Below are 17,162 nucleotides of genomic sequence, written 5' to 3' on the forward strand. Positions count from 1 at the left end.
AATAAAGTGAGAAAGGTGAGATAAGGGTACAATATCAGTATTTGTATCAGTAGTGGAGTGGAAATATAAAGAAGCAGAAAATGGAGATACTCACTTAAAGTACAAGTACCTCAAAACTGTACTCAAGAACAGTACTTTCCATCACTGGTATTTACACATTTAAAATATTTTTCTTTTTTTCACATGTCACAGCCACCTTTCACTCTGTCGCATCATCACTGGAAGTGTACAGCCACATGGGTTGTTTTGCATATGAGAGTGGCACAAGGATTCATGTGTTGTGCTGTTTTCAGGAACAGTGAATTTGCAAAACAAAATTTCCACAGCGGGAAGCTATGCAAAGTCGGCTTAATAATATGTTAATTATGCCAACATGTTCAGTTGCGTTTGTCTAGTGCTGCGACTTCACTTCAACCAGAGAAGGACGGGTAAGAATTCAAATGCATCGGTCGCTTTTGACAGATCGTCTTGTAGTGCTTTTGAACTATATCTGTTATTTATTGACTGTAGAGGTGACTGGATCAAACATCCTGACCGTGACTTAATGCCATCAACAGAACATGGACTGGATGAGTTGGGTTTTTTTGGCGGGCCTTCTGTGGATTTGTAAGTAGACACAATCTCTAGTGTAAAGTACTAAAGTACTAAAGCCTGATGGAACCTCTTGTATCTCTGTTGTGCTTGTATATCACATTGTTTTATTCTCTTGAGAATGAATGACATTTTTCTCAGCATGAATATAGAGAACTGCAAATTTTTTAAGATCTACTATGATTACAATAATGTGTAAAAACACTGTGATAGAAAACGCCATTGTTTTTAACACATTATCTGATTTGTTTGTGGTATTTTAGCTCCAGGAAAAGCCAAAGACTGTTCGATCAAAACAATCCCAAGTTTTGTTGTTCCTGATAAGTTCAATGGCACCATCCAAACAACCAGCCTGTGGAATCAGAGTAAGTCAAAACTATAATAAACAGTAGTTGTTGATTTATAAGTCATAGGAAGCTACAGGAATCGTGGTCATTATGAATGGCTGGAAACACTTCTGAACTTGGACGTGCTTCAACTAGTTTGTATGAGGCAAACCCCAACTTTAGACCTGCAGTAGACTGTTAGACCGTCTGCCTAGACAGGCTAGACCAAGACTGGCCACAGTGGCAAAAATAAATCGCTGTTCATGCTGTTTTATTTTATTAATTTTTTGTGGATTACTCAAAATGCTCTTTAAATATGTAGGACCACTAATTGTCAGTCAGTAAAGGGAGCTTGGGACTGAAGTACCATTTTACATCTGAACAAAATAGCAATGTTTTTTTTTATGCTGTTGTTATAAATCATAATTTAATTTGATACAGGCAAACACAAATGAACACATGACTATATGATAACACACAATATACAATTTTCACAAAAAACAAAAGACACAATGTTTTACTTTGTTTACATGTGGCGGACCCTGCCACCTTTCTAGCTTCAAACAGTGTTCTGGGGACCTTATTTTCCTCTGAGAACAGCTTGTTTATTCAGTTATGGAACAGATCAATATTTCTGAGTTTGTATGATTACCCCAATAATATTGTGCATATTAAATTCCGACTTTGACTTTCTTCCCCAAAAACTACGTATTGCCCCTAAATTCAAATTGGTTCTTGATTGAGCTATAAACAAAAAAAAGAAAAATTGTACTTCATATCTGGCCTTGCAACAGATGGACTATAGAAAAAAAGATGCAACTGCTCTTCCTCTTCCTCATTACAAAGTCTACATAATGGACATTGTTCAGTGTTTGTTTTTTGTAACAGCGATTTTGTAAATTAGGTGTTTGCTTTTGGCCGGTGGCCCACAATTAGAGTTTCAGTTTTGGCCCTTAAGGGCACCCCTGGTCTAGACGAAATGACCAGATCAAATTCCTCATGCATCAACTGAACTTTTGGAAATAATTCAGAATTATTAGATGTTAAATTTTGTTTGTAGGTAATTGTGCTTTTGGAGAACTACTGTAAAAGTGTGCAAGATATGTAAGAGTATTATGAAATTACTATCTGACATAAAAAGACAATATTTTTCACCTCTCACCAGCAAATGGTTGCTTTGTATTTCTGAACCGAAACGGAACAAGACCAGGTGAGTACAATCTACTTCTAATACTAACGGACTCCAGTATGTTTTCAACAAAATAAAAAGCAATCTATAATTCTGTTTTGAATTAACAGCGAAGTCAGACAAGTTTTGGCCTCATATGAAGACCTCATATGATGGTTCTTATCCTTACCTTCTGAGCCTGACGAAGAGGCTTGTAGAGGAGAAACTGCACCTGAATTTCCTGCATGGGAGGCAGTGCAACGCCACATTATCCAACATCAGAGGTGATATTACATAACATTTAATGTCATCTTTCAAATTTTGAAAACCACAAAATGAAAAGTTATTCGCCTTTGCTGTAGTTATTATCCACGGCAGATGAGAGGAAAGTTTTGTTTGTTTGTTGTGTGTTTAAGAGAGAAATTTGGGTGATCAAATCCTTTAAAATTATAAAACAAGTTGATGATTTGTTTTTGTTAATTAAATTTCTCTTATACACCAGATTCAAAGTGTTTCAATGGCACAGGTAAGCTCATTTCTTTTACAATGTGGTTAGTAAAAACTGATTGATGGAAAAAGAGCTAATAAAGTATAATTATATTTGTAAGTAAACTTTTAGTACCCAATTTAATAATTTAACAATTTAAATGAATAATATCTAAGACCCTGTAACATCATTTTATTTATTCACTTTCTGAAGCTATATGTTCTGTATCTAATGCTTTGGTATTGTATTCCTTCTTTACTTAAACTTTGATTGTCTTTCCAATGATAGGTTCTTGCCAGGTTACATGTTTTGCAACAGAAACATGTAATACAGGTTTTTACAATGAAAGTCACTGCAATGGTGAGTTCTCTTCAGATAAGCACAAAAAAGTATGTAAATGTTGTTTGTGCAGATCTCCAAACTTCTAGCGTTTCTGGATTTTTTTTTATATTGCACATCATCCTGTTTATGCTGTGGATAGGGCTTTAAAGGAGACATATCATGCTCAAGCTTTATAGTCTGCTCTGATTGGTCAGCTTACACACGCCTGAGCCAGCACCAGTCACCCTGTCTCCGGTCGGCTCTGTTGTGTTTTCATCTTCCAGTTAGCTTCACTTCTTCCATGAATATAGACATAAATTATGCAAATGTGTGACATGGTGACATAGTGGGATGTCACAAAGGCACAGTATTAACGGTAGAACTACTGACAAGGTGTTTCAGGCTCTTCAGGAGCAGTGTTTTCTGTGGGAGGAAGGAACTTCTGTCGTTGCGGACTTTGGCTTTTTCGTTTTCAACACCTTTTACATGCACAAGAATCTATATGACACAATGAAGGAATGTAAAAAATTATGTGTCATGATTTGTTACATACTATATCTTACCTTAAGATGTTTGCTATTGAAGTACAGTGAATAATAAGAAAAAAAAACTAGAGCAATTTATGCTCAATAACTGTCTCCAACACCAACATGGCCGCCACATTAACACAGAAAAAGTAATTAAAAGATGAAAATCACAAGAAGTCAGGCCGTATCGACAGCTGCAGTTACGCAGAAGGAGAGTTGGTCAGTTCTGTGAGCTATCTATGTGGAAACAGCTCTAAGGTTTCGATTATATGTTTTGGTGAGCATTAAACAAGACAACATCACTTATGTGACTGTTAGGTGTGTAGTTTTTGTAACTGCGTACTTACACAGCCTAATACTTGATTAGTTTTATGACAAACTGTGACTTTCTCGAGTTGAAAGATTATCTTTAAACATCATATGTGTAGCTCAGGGTACAATTCAAACAGGATCAAAAAATTATTTGTCTCTAGCCATTTACAACAATGCAGACTTACTAGGTGAAAGCATTACCTGCTACGTCAACAGGTAATGTCGCGACTGGAAAGTTTAGCTAAGTGAAATGTCTTCAAATTGTTTAAAATGGTAGTTTGAGATAAAACTGGATGTCCCTTTCTTTCAGGTCATGGGGAAAACGACATGTACATCATCACCATTACAGCAGCAACAAATTCCTGTATCAACTGTAATAATCCAGTGAAGGAGCCTGAAGAGGAATTCAATTCTGAAGCTCTCAAAGAACTTGATATAATATTAGACACCAAAGCTGGAGGAGAAATCAGCTCTGCTCAAGCTGCGTAAGAAGTGCTCCATTAATTTATTAAAGGGATAGTTAGAAATTTGGGGAAATATGTGCGTGAGATTAATGTTTGTTGGACCTAGTCCCTGATTAAAACATGTAATAAAACAATCTATGTTTATTCGCTGTATTTACAAGAATCAGATGAGAAGACTGATACCACTGTGGAGCTTAACTGAGGCCCATTATTCTGAAAAACTCATAGTTTGAAAAAAAGGTTTCATCATGCCGAGATTCATCTACTCATTAGTCCTTCTTTACAGGTGGACTTTAGTTGCAAAGTATTCAAAGTCTCACTTTTCAACTTTTAGATGATTACATTTATAGTAAAATGTGTAAAGTATAGATGCTTAGTAGTGGTGACTTCGAAGTCATACGACTGCAATGTAGTTTGTTTATAGCTAATGTAGCTACGCTAATGTTAGCCCATAGCTGATGTCTCGTTGTTCCGAATATACACACTCTTTATATACACACTATTTTTAGCCTTTGAGCTAAACTAAGCTATCGTTAATCGCCTCCATCTTCCACACGCTAACATTAGGTCGCTGTGGCTCTGTTTAACAGACGGTGCTCGGGGGAGCTGCTAAAAATAAAAGTGACTGACATACACCGTCTTGTGAAAGCAAGCAGTAACGCTCCGACCTTCCATTGCTGGATAAGGGATTTATATCACAAATCAGAGAGAAGGATGACTGGTCCTATTTTTATGTATACATGCAGAGCTTTTTAAGACACCAGCTGGGCTAGCTGACAGGCTAACCTCTCTAGTTAAAAACACCTACATGATTATCTTAAGGATCAAAAATGTTAAAAATGCTATACACAAAAACAAACGGTAAACTATTAACAAGATATACAAAGAAAGTGGAGAATTAGGCAGATATTTATTTAAACTTTGGATTGTCCGAGGCTAGCTGTTTCCTTATATTTTCAGCCTTTGAGCTAAACTTAGCTAACGTTAATCGCCTCCATCTTCCAGCTCCGAACTTATCACACAGACATGAGAGTGGCAGTGGTCTTTAAACTTAAACTATTCCATATAAACTATATAAACTCTTCTCTTTAAATTGGAACAGAGAAAATGTTTTGGGCTAAATAAAATGTTTATCATGATATTGCTTATATTCAGGTTTTGAATGTAAAATTGTTAAGATTTAAAAAAAAAAAAAGTACTGATACATGCATGGTACCTTACGTATATGGCATGAATATTCTTCCATCTGTCAACAGTAAAGTCATGAACAAAATGTCCAACCTTGCTTCCTCCATCAACGGGTCTTCAGCCGCACTGACCTTGGGTGAAGGAATCGATGGTATCTTAGTGAAAGAAACAGAGCCAGAGGACGTATCTGAAGTCTTCTTTGCTTACATGTCTCCAAATTCCAGCATAAATGTAGGTGCATTACTCTTACCTACTTTTATCTCTTATCTACTTTTATGTATGTATATATATATGTACATACATATATATATGTATATATATATATATATATATGTATATATATATATATATATATATATATATATATATATATATATATATATATATATATATATATATACATATATATATATATTCATATATATGTAAAAAAAAAATAAAAAAAAAATCCCCTTCTCACCCTGGTGGGATGGTATCTGTGTGCCATCCTCAAGCTCGGGTCCTCTACCAGAGGCCTGGGAGTTTGAGGGTTCTGCGCAGTATCTTGGCTGTTGCTAGGACTGCGCTCTTCTGGATGTATATATATATATATATATATATATATATATATATATATATACTGTATATATTTCCATCAGCAATCCCCTCCCTTATCACACTTGCATGATTCCTTTCTTTTTTCAAGGCAGCTTTCTTTGCCTCTTTATTTTTCAAGCTTTTTTTATTACTTGAACTGTTTGGTACTATAAGCCATCACAAGGGGTGCTGGAATTGGTAGCTTTGCCTGTTCCACCATTGCCAATGTAGGTACTAGAGCAGGAGGATCCTACTCTCTGCATGTTCCCAGAACAGACAGGACTACCTTTATGGAGTTCTCTGTCCTGATTGGATAAAGTTGGCAGGGATACCAGAAAATGTATTTTTTCTTTTACTGCTTGAGCAGTAGGAGGAGAGACAACTCTATAACAGCGATTACTGTTGAAATTCAGACTTATTCAACACTCATTTCAATGAGAAGACACTTTTCCTCTGGCGCAGCTTTAAGGCGAAACTGAAAGTTAGCCTACTTGGGTAGAATTCTCTAGTGTGTATGTTCTTTGGGCCCCACAATGCAGAAGCTATGCAGAAGATCCAGGTAACTTTAGACCAAGACGTCAAACTTTTTATGGTTTCAAGTGCCACTGAGCAGCTTTCATAGGAATGATTAGGATACAGCATCAGAGGTGGGGCACCTCTGATGCTGTATCCAGTTCTCATTATACATCCATGGTTGGCAAATGTAAGTCTTTAAAAACAGGTCATATAATGTAGTTATATCTTTAGAAAAATGGCAAGAGTAACTTTCTCAATACTATGTAATTTCTCGGATTTTAATAGGACCCAGTTAAAGTGAATAGTTTCATAATTGTACAAACTGTCAAACCAATCACCAGAATAAATGTTAGCTAAGTAAGCTTCAGCAAAACTGCAGATAAGTTAGAACTGAGTGTTGCAACTTTATGTTTGTTTAAGTTAAAGTTGTTTTTTTGTTTTGTCACAACACTGTGCTTATGCCCTGCTTATGCTTCCGCATAAAAACCACTTGGTTAAGGTTAGGAAAACATTACGGTTGGGCGTATAATACCTGCTTTGGTTGCCATGATCATAGATGGTCAGGGTCCGAATTCCTGTGAAAAATGGCTGGAAATTTCCCCAGGTGGTGTAACTTGAACTGCGGTCAGCCTCGTTGGCATGTAGTGACGCCACCACCATCCCCTCCGGAGAAGGTAGCTAATAAGCATAAAATGCAAACATGATATGCCACATTTGGTGCACATGTCAACCTTGGGAGTATCTGTAGTTTACAGAAAGGTTCACTGCTAACATTATATCCTTGTGATTGGGCTTCAAACTGTACATGTACATGACTATAACACCAAAATTGTTACGCTCTTCCCTGCAGATGGTAGACAACGAAGATGTTCTGGAAACATTTTCAAGATCTGTTGCAGTGCCAAAAGAGGCGTTTGAACAGTCTCTCAAAATGAACATAAGTGAACCATTTGCAGTTATGTTCCGATTCCTCAATCTGAGCAGGGTAAGAAAAAAATATTTCAGTTTCACCTTTGATGACCCTATAGATACACACTTACATATATATGATCATGTTATTATTTTGTAGTTGTTCTGCTTTTTTCTTTCAGGATGCGAATAACAGCACTGTTTTAGGTGATGAGGTCTTAGCCGTTGAAATGGGCGCCGAGATCAGGAATCTCACAGACAAAATATCCGTCAGTTTTCGTAATATGAAATATGTGAGTAAAGCGGGAAAAAGGGTGCATCATCGTGAGTTTCTTTACCAACCAAGCGCACATTTTTAATGCAGTTCTGTTTGTTTTGTTTACAGGAAGGATATCCATCTTGTCAGTCATGGAATGGTTCAGGTATTTTTTTCCACTTGCTAATTTGCAAGTTGATTGATGACCTTTTAATACGAATTTACCCTAATTTACATTGGGGTTTGATATTATGTCCTGTATCTTTTTTATATATATTAAAAACAAAAGTTAAAATTTTAATTTTTCAAACCACATTACTCAAACATTTACCCAGACAAATTCTGGGTGATACTGGGGCAAATTGGATTAACCTTGACTGTCTGGAACGTTGATGCTTGAGTGTTGTTGCTCACACAAATGAACTTAAAAACCCTCCAGTTTCAGCGTTTCACCATTCGCATGTCTTTTAGGAGACCAACCAACCTGGACCAACGATGGATGTGTGACAATACAAAAAGGAGACAACATAACATGCCAGTGTTCGCATTTGACATTCTTTGCTATCTTATTGGTGCGTTTGACTTCTTTTGTAATATTTTAATGTCAAAATATTTGGACATTCCTCTCTATGACCGTCCTAGCTGATTGCACTGTGTACTGTATAGACTTTATTTTTAATTTCCCCCAATCTGTAATAAAGCCATCCTGACTCCTGGGGGAAAAAAATGCTTAAAAGTGTTTAATTCTTGCTCTTTGCAGACTCCTCTTAATGAAACCATTTCCAGTTCTGACCTAAACAAGCTCACGATCATCACCCAAGTTGGCTGTGGGTTGTCCATGTTCTTCCTCGGCATAGTCCTCTTCATGCACTTCCTCTTGAGGTAAGGATGACACAGCTTTGAAATTTCCAGTGAAATTATCAGGAAATAATGTGCATTTAGAAAAAAGCGATACTTTTCAAAATGGAAGTCGAAATTCTGTTACAAGCCTCCACAGAGGTAAGAATAATATCCCAGTGTGAAATTACTAAATAACTTATCTCAGGGCTGGAGGATATGGCCTTAAAGTGTGACTCTCGCCAAAATTCAACCTAGGCTTTTTTTGTGAATGTACCAGAGTCAAACCTTCGTGTAAAAGCATAATTACGACGAAAAAGCCACTTTTAAGATGTAACATATTTTAGTTTTAGGGTAAAAATCATGTTCAGTTGCGTGCTAGGGGCAGCTGTATGGTAGCATCAAAATCGCTATTTTTAAGAAGACTCACAACATGAAACTTTGCTCGTAGTATCACCAGGGTGTCTACACATGGACATGAGCATTAAGAACATTGTTTGTGTACACAGAGTTTACTAAAAAGAAGGTTTTTGAACAGCTCACGTTAGCTTTAGCTTGCTCCGCTCGTCGCCATTCCATTCAGTAATGTATTTATGTTAACGGGCTTTTGTAAAATAAAGATGATGTCTACAAAAACAAAAAGGGCAATAAAAATCTGGCAACAAAACTAAACGAACCAGTCCAAACACCAAACTTGAGGGGACACAGGACCTGGAAACATTTGTGAAACGCAGACAAACCAACAAAAAGTGACGTAAAACACAGACTAAAATACAAGGGGGCTGGTTAACTAACAAAACACGGGTGTAGCACAGAAAACAGGTGGGAAAACAACTAGGACAGGAGGTGGAAAGTAAAACCTAAAAAAAATAAACCAGGAAATACCTAACTGAAACCCAAAACCAGGACGGAAGAAATAAAAAAGCAGGTGGTAAATATAGATTCACAGTTAGCAGCACTTTGAACACAGAAAAAGGGCTCAACTGTTTATAAAGTAAAGAACAAGTCAAATCAAACTTTATTTCGATAGGACATTTCACACACAGGTACACACTTAATGTGCTTTACAGTGAACCATAAAAAAAAACATGAATAAATAAGATAGAAAACACATGATGACACAACATGATGGGGAATTCTGACTCTTCTTCATTTAGGGCCACTTCTGACTTTTACAATTCAGCCAAATTTAGCAATGATCTGACCTGTGATGGGTATGTGTATTCATGTATCACTTAAATCATCAGTGTAATTATATTAAACCTCATAATTTTCAGAATACCATAGTTCTACATTATGTTTCACATAAAAACCTTTCATAATGTAAAAACATCAAACATTATTATGTCTGTTGAACGTGATATTTATAATGAACTATGTTTTGTGTGTTGGCAACCAGCGCAGCATACAAAAGTCTCACTATGCTTGGGTCTGTATTTTAAGTGAAACGTTTCTAGAGGTTATTAACAAATATGTTCCTCATCCTTTTATTCTGTTTTGTATGACAAAAACGATGCTCCTGGCAAACTCTTTCACGAGAGATAACATTTCAGCAGCCTACAATGCCTACCCATCGATACAGGCAAACCAAAAAAAAAAAAAACCTTGGGCAAATATCCACAGTGGTTTACGATGTTAATGCATATGAAAATAAGCCTGCTGCCCAGAATAGCAGAACACTGTGTAGGTAAAGCTCCAGGATATTTTCGTTAGGGAAATGAGACTGTTTTGAATAGTAGCATCATTGTTGGACTGCTATGGAAATAAAACAACCTGTCATCTCTCTCTTCCCTCATCTTGTATGGTCACACGGGCATATGTTGGACTGTTTGACTTCACTTTGCATTTAAAAACTGTTTCGTGACCAAATAAGTGATGATGTATATAAATATATCCGCAGTTTGAAGTTTGCATAATTTTTAGAAGCATAATATGAATTATCTGTTCATCTCTCCTCACAGGAAGAGCAAAGCCAGTAATTCCACAAGGATTCTCATCCACCTCGTGTCAGCCATGTTCCTGCTTAACCTCAGTTTCCTGGTCAACAACTATGTGGCAAACATAAAGCACGCTATGGGTTGTAAGATCATGGCGGCTGTCATGCACTACTTCATGTTGGCCACGTTCACTTGGTTTGCTGTGCAGGCCTTCCACCTCTGCCTTCAGCTGTACATGGAGGGCAAAATTGTGATCCGTCGCTACATACTCAAACTCTGCATTACCAGCTGGGGTGAGTACAAGTCATTCATTTTCTGCTGTTGGAGCTGATCATGGACGTGATTTTCAAAATTCTGTTGTTTTCTCGCTCCATTTCCAGTGCTACCGAGCACCGTCGTGATTGTCCTGCTCATCGTTCGAAAATACGGTGAACAAGTCATCTCCACTTCTGACACTCAGGAAAACGTGGCCATGTGAGTTGGCGAGGATAAATTCCCCCATACATGAAACTTCAGTCATTATCTACTCACCTTTTGGGTGAACTTACTATTTATCTATATCCAATAGTAGAGTAGAGCTATGTTTCCTTTCCTTTATTGAGATGTTTTTCTGTTCCAAGGTGCTGGATAACCGACAGTGACACGCACTTAGCTGTCAACATAGGCTACTATGTGCTGGTCTTCCTCTTCACCTTCACCACCTTCATCATCGTACTGTCCTGGCTCTTCTGTCGAAGGAGAACTGCCTCAGGCAACGCACAAGATAGCAGAAGTGGCAAAAGCATCATTACCATCCTGGGACTGTGTTGCATGCTGGGTATCACATGGGGTTTTGCCTTCTTCGCCTACGGTGTCCTCCGGATCCCCTCCTACTACATTTTCACGGTCCTCAATTCTTTCCAAGGTATTCACCTTGTGATCAGGCCGTTCTAAATGATTATGTTTCAATTTATTGTTACTTGTTAATCTTATTTTATACTCCCTGCTCATGTAGGTAGGTTTTTACTATGAATGGGCAAGTACACAATTATCTCTGCCTGTTCAAACAACTAAATAATCTGTAGCCTATCTGTATCTGTAACAGGAAGGGTCAGGGCTGAATTTGGTGCTGAAAGGCTTTATTGATGACCATCAGCCTCTACATGTGAGATTCCATCGCCCCCTTCCATTGCGTTCACATTACAACACTATTTGTTTGAATCATCTGCACCCTTAGGTGGTTGCTACTTTGTTGCAATAGCTAACATTGCTAATGCTAGCTAGCAAACGTTAACTTTGCTTACAATAGTCTGTAAATGTTAACGTTTTATATGCTAGCTGGCTAATGTTAACATTGCTAACACTAGGTAACATTATTGTTGCTAATGCTAGCTATGTAGCTAACATTAAGACAGGGTGTATATTACAGAGCTCAGCCATTTCTACATTTTTTTCCCCACAAACTAGCAACGAATAAGACTTTTGATGTTGACGGCATTCAAAGGTTTCAAAAATAAGGGGAACTCCCATTGTTTGAACATCAGTTTAGTGGTTCCCTGTTTTATTTTGTAGGTTTTATCCTTGTGTCACGTTTTACTTTCCATTTCCTGTCTTTGTCTTTTTCCTGCCTGTTTTCTGTGTACAACTGTGTTTCGTTAGTTAATCAGCCCCTGTGAATTTTAGTCTGTGCTTTTCTGTCCACGGGCACTTTATGCATTTATAAAGCCGAAGCTTGCATATAAGAGGTGGAAGGAGAAGTAGTTCCTGGCAAATGGGTTTTATTTATACTTGATGGTAAAATACACATTAACCCCCAAATTACTGAGCTTAGATATCAATGTTTTATTATGTAAATTGATCCTAGAACAGAGATATTTGTGTTTAGATTGATCAATATTTCTGTATCAATCTGCACATCAGTACCGAAGAGAGTAATATTTTCCTTAGGAGTCATTAGGACAGTACTAATCGGGCTTAATTCACCATGTATCCAGAGACACAGCTCCAAATGAATGCTGTTGTTACTCTATGTCTATGTGTGAATCAGTTTACAACTTGTTTTACTGACCCCAAGTTGTAAATAATGAATGCAGGTTTAACTAATGGAGAACCATTTACACAATTGTTTAATGCACAATAAAAACGTTTTATGGTTCTACTAAAGCTAACATGACACCAATTCAGTTGATCTAATGGTTATTACTATATTTACATTATTTTTATCATCAAAGCGTCAGTTCACTTGTTATCTATCTAGTTCAGATTTTGTCTGCTGATGTTTTGAGATATCTGTCAGTGGGATTTCTTTATTTTAAATGGGAACAGCGGGTGGGGGGTGATTTGAGTGCACTACCCATTCATAATAGAAATTCTCCACTCTTCTCCAGTTTGTTTACACCACACCAATCACAGCAATAACACTTACATACAAGTTCCAATTATTTGACCCAAATTAGACCTCTGTACCATCTCTGTTCCTTTAGGTTTGGTTAAACATGGAGAAATATTGGACATTTATTGACAATCTTGTGTTTTTCTCCCACAGGCTCGCTAAAGCGATATATTAAAAGAATGGACAACCTACTGTATTTGCTACATGAGCCACAAGTGTAGAGATAAACTTAAATACAAAACATTTGATTGACTGGTCATCTTTCTCTGCCCGGCAGGTTTCTTCCTGTTCATCTACTACTACAACACCAGCCACACAGGGGAAGTAGCGGGTGGTAAAAACACCAGCAGCAGCAGCAGCACCACCACTCAGAAAACCGACCTGGACATCTTCGACAACCCCTACATAAACATGCCAAAGAAAAAATAAATCCTTGGACGACAAAAGAAACAGTGGTGGAAGAAATACTCAGGTCTTTTGCTTAAATTACTGAAAGTAAAATCACTCTTAATGCAATATGGTCCATTTCATGTCACTGAATTATAATTAAGAATTCATTTAAAATAATAATTTATTAGTTGATCGATATGTTGTATCATTAATCTAAATCTGCAAATTAACTGGTAACTAATGTTGAGGAGTAAAACGTACATTACTGGCTTTCAAAATGTCATTGAGTTGAAGCACAATAAGGCATAAAAATGGAATATTCAAGAACAAGTACCTAAATAATGGACTTTACTTTGTACAGTACTTGAGTAAATGTACTGACTTATGTTCCACCACTGTTGAAGGTAAATGGCCAACTTGAAGCACGTACTACAAGAAAGTACAAACTGTAAAGTGTACCGATCTATAATATTTTAATGGATATCTTTCTTGACATGTTTATTGATAGTTATTAGTGTGTATGAAAAAATGTTTAGTTTAGGCTTTTTTTGTTTGCATAAGTTCATTCAGTTACAATCAGAAAAAGGTGTGTTTAATGACGTTAATGACTTTAAACCTTTATATAACCGACTGTATATACAAAGTATCTTAAGTTGTGGATATACTCTTAACAATACGTTTCCTCTCAAACAGGATGTGGGTAATTGTAAAAGAGGTGGCTAAAATATTGTATATCCTCTTCGACCCATAAGAGCTTGCTTTAGTGAAATATGTTGAGATCAGGAACACCAAGAAATAAGAATCGTTTATTCAGTTTCAGTAACTAACGTATTAAAAAAAAACAAAAAAAACCCCACATATTACACACAAATATACAAATTTTTTTCACGGTGTAATTATTATCCATTTTTACAACAAAAGAGCTTCTGCTTCCTTGAGAGCTTTTTCCATTTCAGCAGCCTCCAAGGAAAAGTTCTCCCTCTCCTGCATCATATGTTCCCGTGCTTTCGTGAGTTCTGTCATCGTTGTTTGGATTTGCTATAAGTGTGTGAAATTAGTGACATTTAAAATACACTCCAATGATCACTCAAATCAATTGGTTACATCCTTGTTCAATGACATTTTCAACATGTTTGACTCACCTCTAGTTGAGCGCGTTGCTGCGATGCAACGTCTCCAAACACTCTTAATTCATGCAGCAGGTCTGTGGAGACACTCTGAAACAGAGACGATGAGGATTGTGTTTACCAGATGGCACTGCCTATGATAGCCGAAATACTGTAACCATGTATGTTACAATACAAGTATAGAGTAGATTTGAATTATATAAAAAAATAAATATATTTATTCACATTTCTTGAGCAAATTATCATGTGTATCTGTGTGTTTGTACTGTAATTTCACCTGCTTTCCAGTTTGTAGTTATCACGCATGCACGATATGTTTATTGGGCCGATATTAGGAAATTTTAATCATTCAGTATTTAGCAGTATCAGTGAAATTATAGCAGATATATAGCGACGATAATATGAAGAGAAATTGCTTTCATGTACTTAACAAGCACGGCATCTACACGTTTCAGTAGAGTAATGATGGTATGCACAATTGGCCAATAAACACAGAGAAGAACAACAAGTAACACACAATAGATGTTCTGCAAGGGTACCAAAGGGAAAGTCTAAGAGTTTTAACAAAATAGATCTTATGGAATATTAAATTATCATTCTTCGCTCATTACATCTGAGCATTTCTTCCCTTAGGTGTGCATATACTACAGTTTAGGAAATTACAGGTTATCTCATCAGTATCGGCCAGCGCAGACAGGTTATTATCGGTAATCCATATTGTGCATCCTTGTAGTTATTTGTGAGTTTGATGTGCTGTGTTTTGATTTGAAGTCTGATAAAGCAAATGACTAATTAAGCATGACTCTACTTACATTATTAAGTAAACTCTAATAAAATATATATATATTTACCATGACTTCTTTTCTTTGATCTTCATTTTGTTGTGCAGCTTCTCCAACTCTTTCTCCTAAAACTTACAATCAAAATGATCTTCTGTTATTTTCTACTGAGCCCCGGAGCATACAATAGGCCTAGAAAAACAAAAAAATGGGGTTACATATTCACCTGGGTCTATTTTGGCTCCGACTAGGAGAACATGACAGTCCTTCAGGTTTTTCTGTAACCCTACGTTCTCCTTTTCAAGGTCAGTGAACTGCAGCTCCAACTCAGCTACTCTTTGCTGCAACATAAAAAGGAATTTAGCAAAGCAACACAGATTCTAACGGCATATAGTGAAAAAGGACATCAGTTATGTTCAATTGTAGGTGACAACAGACAAGTGACATGCGTCTGGAGCCTGACCGATGTATTAAACAAAATAACACTTGGTTAAAGTGCAATCTTCTAGGTTCTTCATTAAAAGTACTTCCTGCACCTGTGTGTCTGTGAGGTTTTTCTGCAGCTCCTCATTGGTGGCAATCAAATGCTGATTTTGCTCCTTGAGCTCTGCCTGTTGTCCGTACCTGGTGGAGATCCTAGGGAAAGAAGCAACATAAAGTAAAGGCTGAAGACCATTTCATGTCCAGGATGTGCAATGTTATACAACACGGATGTAAAACAAAATGTTTTATGTAATGAGTCATAAAGTTAAAAAAATGTATGTGGGCTAGTGTGGAGGATGAACTGAGTGGTCTCACATCCGCAGGAAAGGAACTGATGATGACTTACCCCTTGTGCACTTTAGGAGCAACATTTTTTCTGAAAGACATAAGTGAAAAAAAGTTGAGTTCACAGATGTAAAAACAATCATTCAGAGACTCGGTATCAGGTATCAGGAGTTTGTGATGCTTTACACCAAAGGGATGCTCAAGAGACGAAGGAAAATGTCTGACACTGATGCATGCAGGTGTCTGTGGATGGAGAACTCGATTACTTTAGTTTGTATTTAATTCTAAGTAATGACTCCCATGTCTTCTGTAGATCAGTTCAAGACTATAAAGCGGCTGTGTTTTCCCCTGAACTTTGTCCATCTATGGCAGAGGAGTAGTGTGGAGTGCCATGCAACCTAGGTGGGTTTGTTGGTCTATCCAGCAGTTTACCACATTATTCTGACTTGTTACATGCAGTTTTATACTCAACAAGGTTGACTAGCAATTTCTCACCTTGGCATATTTTCTTTTTGAGATTTAAGGATACCGTCTGACTTCTGGGCAGCATTTGCCGTCGCAGATACAGTTGCTGTGTCTTTATGAACTGTTTTCTTTGTTTCTGCAGGTAGCTGCACACCTGGAAAACAGATGCGATTGTTAATAAGACATTCGCTTTGCTTGATTTCATAAAAGTAAAATACACAGTAATCACCAACAAAGTGCAGAAATGCATTGGAATACTCTCACCTCTTGGTATTTTAGAAGACATTGCTGTATCGGCAATGAATGTATCACCACCAATGACAAAGGCACCTGTATGAAGAAGAAAATAAATTAACCACGTTTAGTCAGTCATGGACATCCTCACTTAACAAACTGTTTATCTATAATTCAACTAGGTAAACTCTTTTTATACGTGTTCTGCTTGTATGTGTTCTAAATATTCAATAACTGGCTCCATTTATTTGCTATTACGCCGAACGTAAAATTTGATAGATTTTGAATGGAGTTTGGTGCGATTTTCCAAATACAAAAAGGACTTCAAAAGCTAGCAGAACAAGCGGCGTTAGCTTAGCTGAGGTCCAAGTTAGGTGTTCAGAATAGCTGTTAATTGCGATATGATTATATACCTGACATGGTTTAATAACATAATAAATGCCTACCTTTATGGAAACGCTACAAACGAGATTTGTCAACAGTCAAAAACTGAGCCGCACAAATTCAAAAACGTCCCGCCCTCTGTGGTCAATTCCGGTTTGTTACGTAATTTCCTGTATATATACGACAAGTTTTCGCCATTTCTGGACGTCAGAAGATTTTTGTTTCTTGA

The 17,162-nt window shown here is 37.0% G+C and overlaps 2 protein-coding genes across 3 annotated transcripts; one reads left to right on the top strand and one right to left on the bottom strand.

The window, feature by feature from the left end:
• Positions 1–10,593: 10,593 nt before the first annotated feature.
• LOC311271647 (adhesion G-protein coupled receptor G5-like) lies at positions 10,594–13,219 on the top strand. Its single transcript, XM_084377423.1, has 4 exons — positions 10,594–10,708; positions 10,796–10,889; positions 11,036–11,319; positions 13,064–13,219. Exons 1-4 carry the CDS (start codon positions 10,651–10,653, stop codon positions 13,213–13,215), a joined length of 588 nt encoding a protein of 195 aa, XP_084233549.1. The 5' UTR covers positions 10,594–10,650; the 3' UTR covers positions 13,216–13,219.
• A 743-nt stretch (positions 13,220–13,962) lies between these two features.
• On the bottom strand, positions 13,963–17,100 carry knstrn (kinetochore localized astrin (SPAG5) binding protein). Of its 2 annotated transcripts, none has more exons than XM_084378416.1 (9): positions 16,996–17,100; positions 16,580–16,645; positions 16,346–16,469; positions 15,912–15,941; positions 15,619–15,718; positions 15,309–15,423; positions 15,155–15,210; positions 14,319–14,393; positions 13,963–14,214 (listed from the first exon to the last, which is right to left on the bottom strand). In XM_084378416.1, the coding sequence occupies exons 2-9, from the start codon at positions 16,599–16,601 to the stop codon at positions 14,086–14,088; spliced, it is 651 nt and encodes a 216-aa protein (XP_084234542.1). In that variant the 5' UTR covers positions 16,602–16,645; positions 16,996–17,100; the 3' UTR covers positions 13,963–14,085. The 2 variants fall into 2 exon arrangements, with proteins under 2 accessions (XP_084234542.1, XP_084234541.1); XM_084378415.1 differs by having other exon boundaries at positions 15,155–15,216; positions 16,996–17,097.
• Positions 17,101–17,162: the final 62 nt, after the last annotated feature.

Source organism: Pagrus pagrus (assembly GCF_965226575.1).
Source record: "Pagrus pagrus genome assembly, chromosome: 16".
Classification (NCBI taxonomy): domain Eukaryota; kingdom Metazoa; phylum Chordata; class Actinopteri; order Spariformes; family Sparidae; genus Pagrus; species Pagrus pagrus.

Excerpts from the sequence above, each read along its gene's own strand:
- knstrn (XM_084378415.1), bottom strand. The coding sequence starts at position 16,601 with ATGTCTTCTAAAATACCAAGAG. Across the intron at positions 15,942-16,345 it reads CAAAAAGAAAATATGCCAAG|AAAAAATGTTGCTCCTAAAG; the intron begins GTGAGAAATTGC and ends TATGTCTTTCAG. Across the intron at positions 15,217-15,308 it reads CGGAGCCAAAATAGACCCAG|TTTTAGGAGAAAGAGTTGGA; the intron begins GTGAATATGTAA and ends TTTGATTGTAAG.
- LOC311271647 (XM_084377423.1), top strand. The coding sequence starts at position 10,651 with ATGGAGGGCAAAATTGTGATCCGTCGCTACATACTCAAACTCTGCATT. Across the intron at positions 10,709-10,795 it reads ACTCTGCATTACCAGCTGGG|TGCTACCGAGCACCGTCGTG; the intron begins GTGAGTACAAGT and ends CTCCATTTCCAG. Across the intron at positions 10,890-11,035 it reads ACTCAGGAAAACGTGGCCAT|GTGCTGGATAACCGACAGTG; the intron begins GTGAGTTGGCGA and ends TTCTGTTCCAAG.